Below are 12,292 nucleotides of genomic sequence, written 5' to 3'. Positions count from 1 at the left end.
TAACTTCCCTAATTTTGGTACCTACAGTCAATAGTAAATAGATAGATGATCTAAGTACATTTTTATAGAATCCTTGTGTGGCCTATAACCTTGTATATTGGACATCATGGCCCCTCCTTTTTTCCTTACTTCCAAGTCTCAGACAATTTTTCTCACACTGAGGCAGGAGATAGATGAGCCCCAGGCTGAGCAGCTGGAGTTTGTCGCCTGTCAACAGATACTCCAAGACAAAGATAATAGCTGGAGCAGAGAGGAGCTGAGTCCTGCCCAGATAAAAGATAAAGAGACCACATATTCCTCATTCTCAAGGTCAAGGAAACCTTCCAGACTAAACATGTGCAGAAACACTCCTTGGAGGTCAAATAAGGAGGGGGCACCACCCCATAGTAAGTGATGTCAACCAACCCATAGGCCTCTTTGCTAGAATCCATCTTGGCTAAGAGATGCAGGAGCACACATGACAGGACCCTGAGATAATCCAAATATGACTTAGAACCAAGAAAAGCAAGATGATTGTTCAAAAGAAACCTGGAAGAGATGCCCCATATAAGTGATTTAAACTACTGCAAACACTCAACATTCTGAGTTCACCCCTGTGTACCTATTGAGAAATGGAATATTTCCTGCCATATCAGTAAACAAAGGATGTCACAGTCAGCAGCGCTTGCAGCCCTCCAATGTGAGCTGGTGAGCCCTGAGGGAACTTAGGAAGGAAAGAATACCTGCCATCTAGCAGCCATCAGACTGCAGCCACTCCATACAGTTAGCCCTGGGGAAACTCAGGATGTGAAAATAAAGGAGACTGGCCCAAGACAGCTGAGGTGCATATCAAAGGAATGAGTTCGGTGAGCGCAGACTCTTACATTTTCCCATACATAGAAAAGAACTAAATTCCTTATTTTGAGATATCTAGTTTCCTTTAATTAACAATAATCTTTTGATGTTCCTGACTACCTGCCCTTTGTTGCAAAACGTCTATAAAACCTGGCTCTCCCTTAGCCTCCTAGGAGCAGTTCTCTCAGGGTTACTTGAGATGCTGCCTCCCAGGCTTTTAAGTCCTAAAAATCTCTGCCGAATAAAACATAACTCAATTTTTAGGTTGTGAATAATTTTTTAAGTCCACACTATTCACGAGTACTCTTTTTCCTCCTCATAAACACTTTAGTTGTTTCACTACTTTTCGTCTCTTTGTGGGAATTCATTTCTGCAAAGCCAGGGGGCCAGGGGCCTTGTCACTGGCCACTGTCCCTGGTGGTCTGGTGGCTAGGATTCAGCACTCTCACTACCGTGGCCTGACTTCAGTCTCTAGCCTGGGAACTGAAATCCTGCAGGCTGAGGCCACCCAAGATCAACACAGTGAGTCCTTACCAAAAAAAATAATAAATAAATAAATTATATATATATATATATATATATATATACACACACACATACACACATATGTATGTATATAAATATATATATAAACTTTCAAGATAAATTTCTATGACACACCATGGTGCAACTCCTTGACATTCTTATTTTACTCATGCATCAAATAATGGACACTTTAACTTTTTATTCTTTCTAGACTCCAAAGTAATTTACTTGATTTTTTAACCTCATTCTCTCTTGGTCTTTACCTACTTTCCAGAAATAGTAAATTGTTTTCTGGCCTTCCTTCTTTTAAGGAAATGCTTTCATACTTCTACTAAATGATTTCTTTTCTTTTTCTTATAAAACCACTGAGTGCACAATCTATCAAACAATCTATCAATCAAAGAACACTCATTGCTTTCATAATCAGTTCTGAATGCTCCCTCTCAAGAAACACACTTTGGGGAAAAAAAAAATAAGCATAAATTTTCAGGTACTCTCCATTTCCTGATATTCTGCCCTTGAAGAATTCTAAGGTCAGCAATTTTTCTAGTATTCATTTCTTCTTGCCTTGATAAGTAATGGTTTATTCCACAAGCCTGCCTTAGTTCTCTAATGTGATTTTATTTTTTAATTTATTTTTGCAATGCTTCATTCTAGTTGAGACGAGTATCTGTAATTGGGTTTCTTAGAAATACACTGAACGTCCACTGTATTCCAAAGCCCATGATAGCAAGGTTGGACACAGATCAAGAAACAGAGAGGGGAAAGGAAAAATTCTAGAGCACCACTGACCAAAGAAAACAATGCAAGGCAAACATATAATGAAAAAATTTTCAGTAGCCACATTTTAAAAAGCAAAGAGATGCAATATTTTAAATAATACATTGCATTTAACCATAAACATCCAAGATATGTTCATTTCAACATGTAATAAATATAGAGATATTATTAATGCAATATCTTACATTCTTTTTTTTCAATCTAAATCTACCAAATTGGGTTTATATTTTAGTCAATCTGACACTATTTTTTTTACTGGAAATGATTTGTATTTAAATTCCATACGTTTATTGTTTAAAATTAAGTTCACATGCCCAGGTTGTTCAAACATACCTAATAATTTCCAATAACTGAAATGGAGTATCAGCCTTTAAATTTAAATTAATTAAAATTAAGTAAAATTAAAAATTCAGCTCCTAAAAAAAAAAACATTCAGCTCCTCAGCAACATCAATCCCATTCCAATATATATATATATTTCATATATATATGAATATATTATATATATTATATATAATAACGGCTCAAAAGTTATTCCTGACTACTTTATCAGACAATACAGTCTTAGGGGGAATTGTGTTCGGAGCGTGGAGATGGCAATGGAGACTGCTGGTTAAATTGGGGGAATTATATAAATTTAAATGTAATGATGTAAGTTTAGCACTGACTTCTTAAATAAAAAGTTTGCACACAAAAAGATATGGAGATTATGAAAGCAACTGAACATAGGCCTAGATGGCAAAATACCAGATTGAGAGATTTAAGAATATTGGGGAGAAAGTCAATCTGTGGAGCATGAAGATGGAATTTCCGCAGGTAATTACAGTAGTCCTCAATGACTGTGTTGAGCATTTGACCAGAAATTTACCTTTTGATTTTCAGAACACCTTTGTGATGTCGGGGTTAAATTTCTATGCTACAAATGAAGAAAATAAAGTAAAAATAAGAAAACACCTGTCACAAAACAGGTCCTGGACGTCAGAAGGTGAAAGGTAGCAAGTACTGAGGGCGCAAGCAATGGAGTCATACCTCCCAAAAACAAACACGACAGCGGGAAAGCCTTGTTGCCCAATGGATTTCAGAAATTTCCTCGCTCCCTAAGACAAGTTTACCACCATAACTATTTCACCTTCATTTAAAGTATACAAAAATGCTTCTCTGGGAAGAGAGAAGCCAGGGACTCGTTTGCATTTCAGATATGCGTTTAAAATGAGAGGCAATGTGTAATTTCGGTTAATGACTTGGCCTAAATATCCAAACTTGAAAAACAGATGCTGGCTTAATAGGTACAATTATTTAATTCCCTTGATAAACAAGAGAATTTTTTTAAATGCCCTGAAACAGGACGTGCTAAACTGAATTCTGAGAATGAGCAGACAAAGCAATCTTTTCTTTTCGGCTGTGCCCCGCTGACTCTCAGGCATGGTGGGCGGGGATAAATTAGGTTACCAACTAACCCCACCCCCTACCCACCCTCATTTGTAGTTTTCAAAAAGGTCCGCTTCCGGGTTTTAAATAAGAATTTCGGCGTGCTCTCCCTATTTGTGAGTACAGTACCTCATCTAGTCTTAGTGATGTCTGGACGTGGCAAAGGCGGGAAGGGCTTGGGTAAAGGGGGCGCCAAGCGCCACCGCAAAGTCCTGCGGGATAACATTCAAGGGATCACAAAACCTGCAATCCGTCGTCTGGCTCGTCGCGGTGGAGTAAAGCGCATCTCAGGTCTTATTTATGAGGAGACCCGCGGGGTTCTGAAAGTGTTTCTGGAGAACGTAATTCGGGACGCGGTCACCTATACCGAGCACGCCAAGCGCAAGACTGTCACGGCCATGGACGTGGTCTACGCGCTCAAGCGCCAGGGACGCACCCTTTACGGATTTGGCGGTTAAGTCGGCACCCACAAACTAATTTTCTGTAGCAATGCCCAAGGCCCTTTTCAGGGCCACCTAACTACTCGCTTGAAAGAGCTCGTTGTCCTGAATTGGTGTTTTCAGGGTTTTTTGTAAGGAACTTGAGTTCCGAAGTTTGTTAGATTTTTGGGTGCAGTTGCTTTAATGCAGCTCATGTTTGCTTAGGTTTGAGTGTATCAAACGTTTACACCGTGCTGCAGCTTTAATGCCACACGATGGCTTTTCCAGTGTAGAACCCTTAAGCGTCCCACATTGTTTGAATAGCACTTCTGATTCTTAGGAATTCTCGGTCTTGCAAAATGAACCAGTGAACTTTAAGATTTTACTAATTTATTAGATTTTCCAAAATACAGAATTACTGTTTTGACAGTAAGCTATGAATAGTGTTGGGGGACAAATATAGGTAATGCCTTATTGGCCTGCTCAAATCTCACTCAAAACTTTGGTAAATTTTAAATATTCAGCCCCTAGTAGGGCAACTCAAGGGAAGAGGTATAATGAAAGAAGCTAAGACTGAACTGTAGAGAGTGAGGGCACTCATGAGGAGGCCCAGGTGGCACATGGGCCGTTTCTTCTCTCCCTTAAAAGCATTTATATTTGGATTATATAAACTAATTACCAGATGTTTTTTAATCTACAAAGAATTTGGGGTTTCTCTCCTGCCTTTTCAAATCTATTCCCTGGTAGTCTGTAATAAAGCAACAAATTTAATTCATCTCAAGAACCCTCTGATTTCCTTTCTCAACCTTAATGTCAGAAACCGAGCTACATGGACAACTAGCCCTGTTCTGGGACTCTGCCACACCATAGGTTTTCTCATGTTGTCAGTATTTGCAAAGGAAAAGGGGAAAGAAGTCCCCATAGTAATAAATGAACAAATTTTTCTGTGTCTTGGCTTCAAAAGAAAGTCACCGGCAGAGGCCTGTTTAAAAGGACTTCAAGGTATTGGGTGCCTTTTCCTTACATAGGTTTCCTGCCTGCAGGACATTTGAACCAATCCCAGTACTGTGGCGGCAGGGGTGTGGGGAGGGGGTTGGGAAAGAAGGAGCAATTTTTAGTTAACTGTCTTTTGGTCCTGTTGGATTCTGTGATGGTCTCTTAAGGTGGCCCCCAGGATTTCCCCTCTTGAGGTTCACTCTTGTATGATCAAGTCCCTTGAGTGTGGATGTGACCTGTGACTTGCTTTTAACCATCAAACCAGGTGACCATAGGTGACAGGATGTAAAAAATTTAGTGTATATGACTATGTTATCTAGGATTGTAACATCCTTGACTCTTACATGCTGGTTGTGATGAATCAAGTATCCCTGTTGTCAGGCCCAAATGACAAGAAACTCACAGGGCTATTTAGGAACTGAGGGAGGCCTTCAACTAACAGCCCATAAGGGCTTCAAGCCAACAGCCAACAAGAAAATAAGACCCTCAGTCTTAAAACTACAAAGAACCAATCCGTAAATTACTTTGGAAGCGGATATTTCCCCAAACATCCAAGAGACCTCAGTCCTGCATAACACCTCAATAGCATCCTCACAGAGGACCCAGCTAAACCCTGCCCAGACCCACAGAATCTGTGAGATAATACATGTGTGTTGTCTGAAGCTAGAAATTTCAAGGCAATCTGTTATGCAGCAATAGACAGCCAACACATTTGGCATCTTCATCAATCCATGTCATAAAAAATAACAGAGATGATGAACTGAAACTGCAATCTTTATCTAAGGGAAGACCTACATTTAAAAAAAAAAAAAAACTTTAATGTGAACAACATTGTTTCACAACTATGTGAACCTCTACTCACACACCCAATACTGACCTAGCACATGCATTGGTATTGTCTTGCTGGCCGCCCAAATAGCCACTCTATAAGCCGTGAAAAGTACTAAAAGCAATTTATCAAAGCCAATTTGCTTTCAGCAATACAGAAACTATCAAAATATTAACTCAGGAAAACTGTACATTTCATTCCATATTCTCTCTTCTCCCTGCACTTGTACATCTTCTCTTACTCCTGTGTTTTGTTTCTTCTTTTTTTTTTTCCTCTTGTGTAAATGAATACAGAACCTAACACTGACTGAAGGCAAGGAATACAAAAATGAAATATAAAAGAAAAATTAGTCAAATTGAGGATTTCAGACCCCACTTCAGCACCATGTAGGGTTGATTATATCAATAATAGCCTCAAGACAAAATAAAGTGAAAATCTTTTCTTTTTAATGCAAACTTGAAAATTCACCTTTGAAAGAGTATACTTGTAGTTGAGATTAAACTCTGAGGTTCCAGTAAATACCCCAGGCCTAGTCCAGTATATACTGTATAACTGAGATTCCGAGCCTTTGTAAAGTATGAACACCTTCTCATGAGTTAATATTTGTGAAGCACACAAAACTATTTTGTTGTAACATGGGCATTATATTTAAAAGAAGGAACCCAAATACAGGTACTAGCATCACACAACTTTAAGTCCACAGATACTATAAAATTTTCAATCTAAGCAATGACTGGCTACAAGAACAATTTAAAGATTTTAAGAAATAAAAACACAAAACCCAGAATAGTAGAACTTTCTACTGGTTCCTACAACACACATTTCAAATTCTTTGCTGCACTGAAGAACAAAAATTCAAATAAACCTCTCATACTGCAATACTGTTTCCTGCGCTTTAAAGAATGACTGTAAAAAACAAAAGAAAAGGAAAAAAACACGTTTTTAAAATACTGACAAATCTTGATATTATAGCTCTCAATATGCAAAAATGAGTGGCTCTAAAAAGAACCATTGAGAAGTGCTAGAGGCATAGAAAAATTTACTTGGAGCTGGTGTACTTGGTGACAGCCTTGGTGCCGTCGGACACGGCGTGCTTGGCCAGCACCCCGGGCAGCAGCAGGCCCACGGCCTTCTGAATCTCCCTGAATGTGATGGACAAGTGCTTGTTTTAACGCTCCAAGAGCGACGCCTCGCCCGCGATGCAAAGATGTTATTGACGAACGAGTTCATGATGCCCATGGCCTTGGACGAGATGCCGGGGTCCGAGTGGACCTACTTCAGCACTTCACATAAAGATAGAAGAGCTCTCCTTATGGCCGCACTTGCGTTTCTTGCCATTTTTCTTCTGAACCTGAGTCACTACCTTTTTGGAGCCGTTTTATGAGTTGGGACAGAGTTAGACGGCTCTAGAATGGTAAACAAAGTAAGCAAAATTGGGGCATTAAAAGAACGAAAACAGGGCTTCCCTGGTGGCGCAGTGGTTGAGAGTCCGCCTGCCGATGAAGGGAACACGGGTTCGTGCCCTGCTCTGGGAAGATCCCACATGCCGCGAAGCGGCTGGGCCCGTGAGCCGTAGCCGCTGGGCCTGCGCGTCCGGAGCCTGTGCTCCGCAACGGGAGAGGCCGCGGCAGTGAGAGGCCCGCGTACAGCACAAGAAAAAAAAAAAAAAAAAAAAGAACGAGAACAAAAGGAACATCGCGACTATTTACATCAAGGATATACAAACGAACACTCACAAAGCTAAACTTTGATTGGATAAAAGGTGACCAATAGATTACTAGTATGTAAACTAGGATTCAAAAACTCCGTTTTTTATTGGATCAAAAACGAACACGTTTGTATATTCCTATAGGTTGATTTACAACACTGTTATGAGACTATAAATTCATTCACGCACCAAAAAAATCAATTTCTTTTTAATTAAATGAAAGTCTTCGCGTTTGGATGCGGAAACCAGGTAAGGAAATCCTGTTATCTAGCCCAGTCCAGTCCTGACCGCAGCTCTTTCGGGTTTGTCCGGGACACTTTGGGACCCTCGGAAGGAGTCCCGAAATGCCGGCCCATTACAGTGTTATCAAGAAAGACTCGATCGCCGCCATCTTTTTTAAGGTTCCATGTTGCAAAGCTTTTCATGACGGCTCTCACCGTTAGACCCAGGGTGACATTTTAAATGCATCAAAACCAAACAACAGAGCCAAATTACCAGGTTTGAGTCAGACACGACAATAAAGATCCAGGGATTCCAGGATATTGGGATTTTGCTGCGTGTCCCCTGAATAATACAAAATTCCTTTCATCTTAACAGTATTTCCTAGAAGACCATGTTACAGTGAACTAGATGTTTACGGTCAATGTGGAATAGGATTCATGAGATGCTTAGACGATGGATTTTTAAATAGGGGGAAGGCCTGGGACTAAGATACGATGAAAACGGGTTAACTGCAGAAAATGGCGGGTGTCTAAAGTCTAAACTTTTCCGAACACATTCTATTGTGTATATCCAAACAGGAAAAAAGTTGAAGAATATTAAATGAGTAATGTGTTTTTGGACAATACTTGAGTGTGTGGGTATTATCGATAAAACAACTCGGAAAAAAAAATTTTTTTTAAGGGGCCGGGAAGATGTCTGCTAATTGAAATTCACCAATCCCAAACTTGCCCCTAATGGATAAACCAATCCTAAATCGCTCGGAGCACTTCCGGAATTTAGCAGCGGATGACTAACAGGAATTGCCCACAATCCAATCAGAGTGATTCTGTCCCTGTATAAATATAGAAGCAAATCTTCCAGTTTAGTCCCTTTATTTTGCAGATAAGTGATGGCGCGTACAAAGCAAACTGCTCGTAAGTCGACCGGCGGCAAGGCGCCGCGCAAGCAACTGGCCACCAAGGCGGCCCGCAAGAGCGCGCCGGCCACGGGCGGCGTGAAGAAGCCGCACCGCTACCGGCCCGGCACGGTGGCCCTGCGCGAGATCCGCCGCTACCAGAAGTCCACGGAGCTGCTGATCCGCAAGCTGCCGTTCCAGCGCCTGGTGCGCGAGATCGCGCAGGACTTCAAGACCGACCTGCGGTTCCAGAGCTCGGCCGTGATGGCGCTGCAGGAGGCGTGCGAGGCCTACCTGGTGGGGCTCTTCGAGGACACCAACCTGTGTGCCATCCACGCCAAGCGCGTCACCATCATGCCCAAGGACATCCAGCTCGCCCGCCGCATCCGCGGGGAGAGGGCGTAAATTGTTACTGCCAACATGTGCTAACTGAAAACCCAAAGGCTCTTTTCAGAGCCACCTATAATTTCACTTTGAGGAACTGTATCACAAGGGAGTAGAAAATCCCCCCGGCCCCCACCAAGGCAAGGCTGCAGGAGGACAGAACTCCCTTCTCCCCCAAGTATTCCATGTACCAGCCCCAGGAAAGACAGTCACCCCTGCACACTCTGTCTTCAATATAAGAACAGGACATTGAGTCCTGAAACTACTTTTCCTCTGTAATCCTTAAAGTTATTTGAGAAACAGCCAGGGGAAAATAGGTGATATATAAATATTTTTATCCTCTTAACCCCTAAAAGAGAAATAAACCTCCCATGTGAAGATATCCTTATACCAGTATGAGAATAGAAAGTATCCTTAATAGAATTTGGGAATTCAATGCTAAGAAAGCTGTATAAGCAAACTTCATTTGTCTGCTACCCCAAGTACAAGCCATATATATGTGTGTGTGTGTATATATATATATATATATATATATACTTAATGTAAATATATATATATATAGTCTGCTTTGGTTACTTCGGTGGTCTCATTTCTGAATGACCTCCGTGCGTACAAATTGTTTTTTCCCCCGTTAACCTATGTCAATTTAATTATTAGAGCAGACAAAATAATTCAAATTTCCCTCTCCCTGATACAAGAAGTCCAGGGATGACGTCAGGTATGAGAAAAAGGGTGGGTCCTTGAGCAACCTGGAAAGCATGCAGGGATGCTTTATGTGGCATGCACACACTTACACATGTGTGTGCACATGAACATGAACATGTTCAAGGACCCAGGCTGAGTACTACTGGAGAGCAGTTTGGTGTTAACTTATTTGCTTCTGTACTGAGCAATACATCCTCTGGTAAAGGCCGTCATACTTTCTGTACTGAAAATAGAGACCTGGTACCCAAAACATGGGTTCCATGGGATTTCCAGAATTCAACTTCCAGCAGCACCACCGGCAGAGTGGGCAGCAGTGCTGTGAGTGATGCAGTTGGGCAGAGCACTAGTGCACCAAATCTGGGGCCTGAACTAATAAGTATGTTCAGCACATCAGGAATTTATAGGTTGTTGCAGCATATAACTGAAAACTCAGATTGTGCAAAATGTGTCTGCACCCTGCCTGAGAAACATGATATAGTCACTAAGGCAGAACTTAGGCTTTGCCATAATCACCTATTATTCATCCTCAAAGAGCCAATGAGACAACAGCTCCCAACTTTCCTCTAACAAATGCAGAATCCTAGGACAAACCCTACAGCAATGCCAGATTTGTGGATTCAGTCAGGTTTTACAGACATTGGCAGTGGGAATGCCCAGCCTTATTCCTGGGTTTACTCCCGGTCGGGATGGGGGGGATTAGGCAACACTGGGGGCTCTTCAGGAGCTAAGTGAATAGCTCTGCAGAAAAGTGAGAACACACGTCCCACGGCAGGAACCAAAGACACTGGACACCAACAGTTTATTTAACAAACGTTGCAGACTGTTACTGGAGCAAATCCTCAGCTACAGAAACCAGAAGTCACACTTCAGAAACAGTGGGAAGAGCTCAGTGCAATGTTTTTGAACCTTGAAGCAAAACTGCAAGTGACAACGGCAATGCAGTGTGATTTCTATGTGACTGTAGAAAGGCTTATTAGGCTCCCAGTCATCATCGCAGCACTTCTGCCATTTTAAAAAATGTAATTTTCAGGTGGAATGCAGGAAATACAAAAATCAAACCAAAACTGGGGGGGGGCAGCTGGGGAGAAACAACAAAAGTCTTGTGCATGAAAGTCCATAACAACTTTATTTATAAATTAGAAACAACTTAATATCTTTCAACTGGTGAATGTTTAAATAAATTCTCATACCCCATGCAATGCAAACCTACTCAGCAATAAAAAGGGAGGCTATTGATACATGCAACTGCCTAGATGGGTAATGCTTAGTGAAAAAAGCCAGTCTCAAAATGTTGCATTTTGTATTATTCCATGTATATAACATTCTCAAAATGGCAATTCTACAGGTGGATAACAGATTAGTGATTGCCCCAGGACAGGGGAGAAGTGAGTGGATGTGGATATAAAAGTGTTACATTAAAGAGTTCGTTGGTGATGATGGAAAAGTTTTGTGTCAGCGTTGAGATGGTAGTGACACATAAAATTGCACAGGGCTACACACACACACACACACACACACACACACACACACAAATGGGTGCATGGAAAAATTGGTGAGAGCTGAATAAGGCCTGTAGGCTAGTTAAAAGTACTTTGCCAATGTCAATTACCTGGCTTTGATATTATAATATAAGATTTCACCATTAGGCGAAACTGGGTTCAAGGAACTCTAGGTACTATTGGAGCAACTTTTTGTGAATTTAGTTATTTCAGAATAACAACGTAAAAAAAAGCTGTGATCTTTCTTTAGCAGTTGCTACTGTGTATTGCTTTGGATTCCAAGGCTTGTTTAACAAATTAATGTGGTTTTTTTTGGTGTGTTTTGGTTTGTTTTTGCATAAATAGCAGTGTTTTCCTTTCTTCTGGCTGTTCTAGTGATGACATGTCCATTGAACAGCAGTTTGGTTCGTTTATGTTGGTGTGTGATTTTTTAGCTATTGCTGCCACTACCTCAAAAGTAAATTGAGTTTTGAAATTTGATATTTGTAATCTCAAATTTACTGATGGGGTAATTGGTTGAGCTACTGCTCAGCTCTTAGGACAGTGTGCTTGGTATATCACAGTGTGAAGTAAAAATAATCTATTATTTTGAACATTCTATTTATTCCAAGGACATCATTTAAATCATAGTGCTCGACAATTTTTTTTAAATAATATAAAAATCTAGGAAAGATCACATTTTTACTTCTGGCACTTGCATAAAATCTTTGCCTAACATTGACGTTTATGATAGCTTTGCATGAATTCCATGCACCAACCACAGTAAAGGACAATCACCCCTCCACCCTCTGTCCTCTATATAAGAACAGGGTATTATTAGTCCCTGACAATTTACATTCTTTTCCTCTGCAATCCTTCATTGTTCAAATTTATATGCTTAATCTGTATAAGTGAAAGCATACTGTACAAACTGGTGTTATATTAGAAATGTTTTGAAATCTTTCCATGTGACTTAGGCCTGTCTGTATTATAAATACTTTGTTTTTAAGAACAAAGCCCAGGGCGATAGAAATTTATTGCTCACGAGCTAGACGCTATTTTGTGTACAATAACTCCATTATCAATAGTA

At 40.7% G+C, this 12,292-nt stretch overlaps 2 protein-coding genes across 2 annotated transcripts; both read left to right on the top strand.

Annotated features, from left to right (window-relative positions):
• Positions 1-3,712: 3,712 nt before the first annotated feature.
• On the top strand, positions 3,713-4,026 carry LOC308623752 (histone H4; the record flags this gene model as incomplete). The annotated part of the gene is made up of 1 exon (XM_081246447.1): positions 3,713-4,026. One exon carries the CDS (start codon positions 3,713-3,715, stop codon positions 4,022-4,024), a length of 312 nt encoding a protein of 103 aa, XP_081102573.1. The 3' UTR covers positions 4,025-4,026.
• A 4,603-nt stretch (positions 4,027-8,629) lies between these two features.
• LOC308624111 (histone H3.1) lies at positions 8,630-9,048 on the top strand (the record flags this gene model as incomplete). The annotated part of the gene is made up of 1 exon (XM_081247051.1): positions 8,630-9,048. One exon carries the CDS (start codon positions 8,630-8,632, stop codon positions 9,038-9,040), a length of 411 nt encoding a protein of 136 aa, XP_081103177.1. The 3' UTR covers positions 9,041-9,048.
• Positions 9,049-12,292: the final 3,244 nt, after the last annotated feature.

Source organism: Mesoplodon bidens (assembly GCF_964165515.1).
Source record: "Mesoplodon bidens genome assembly, chromosome: 10".
Lineage (NCBI taxonomy): Eukaryota > Metazoa > Chordata > Mammalia > Artiodactyla > Ziphiidae > Mesoplodon > Mesoplodon bidens.
Note: the sequence above shows the minus strand (reverse complement) of the source record. Positions and strands in the feature narration are given on the sequence as shown.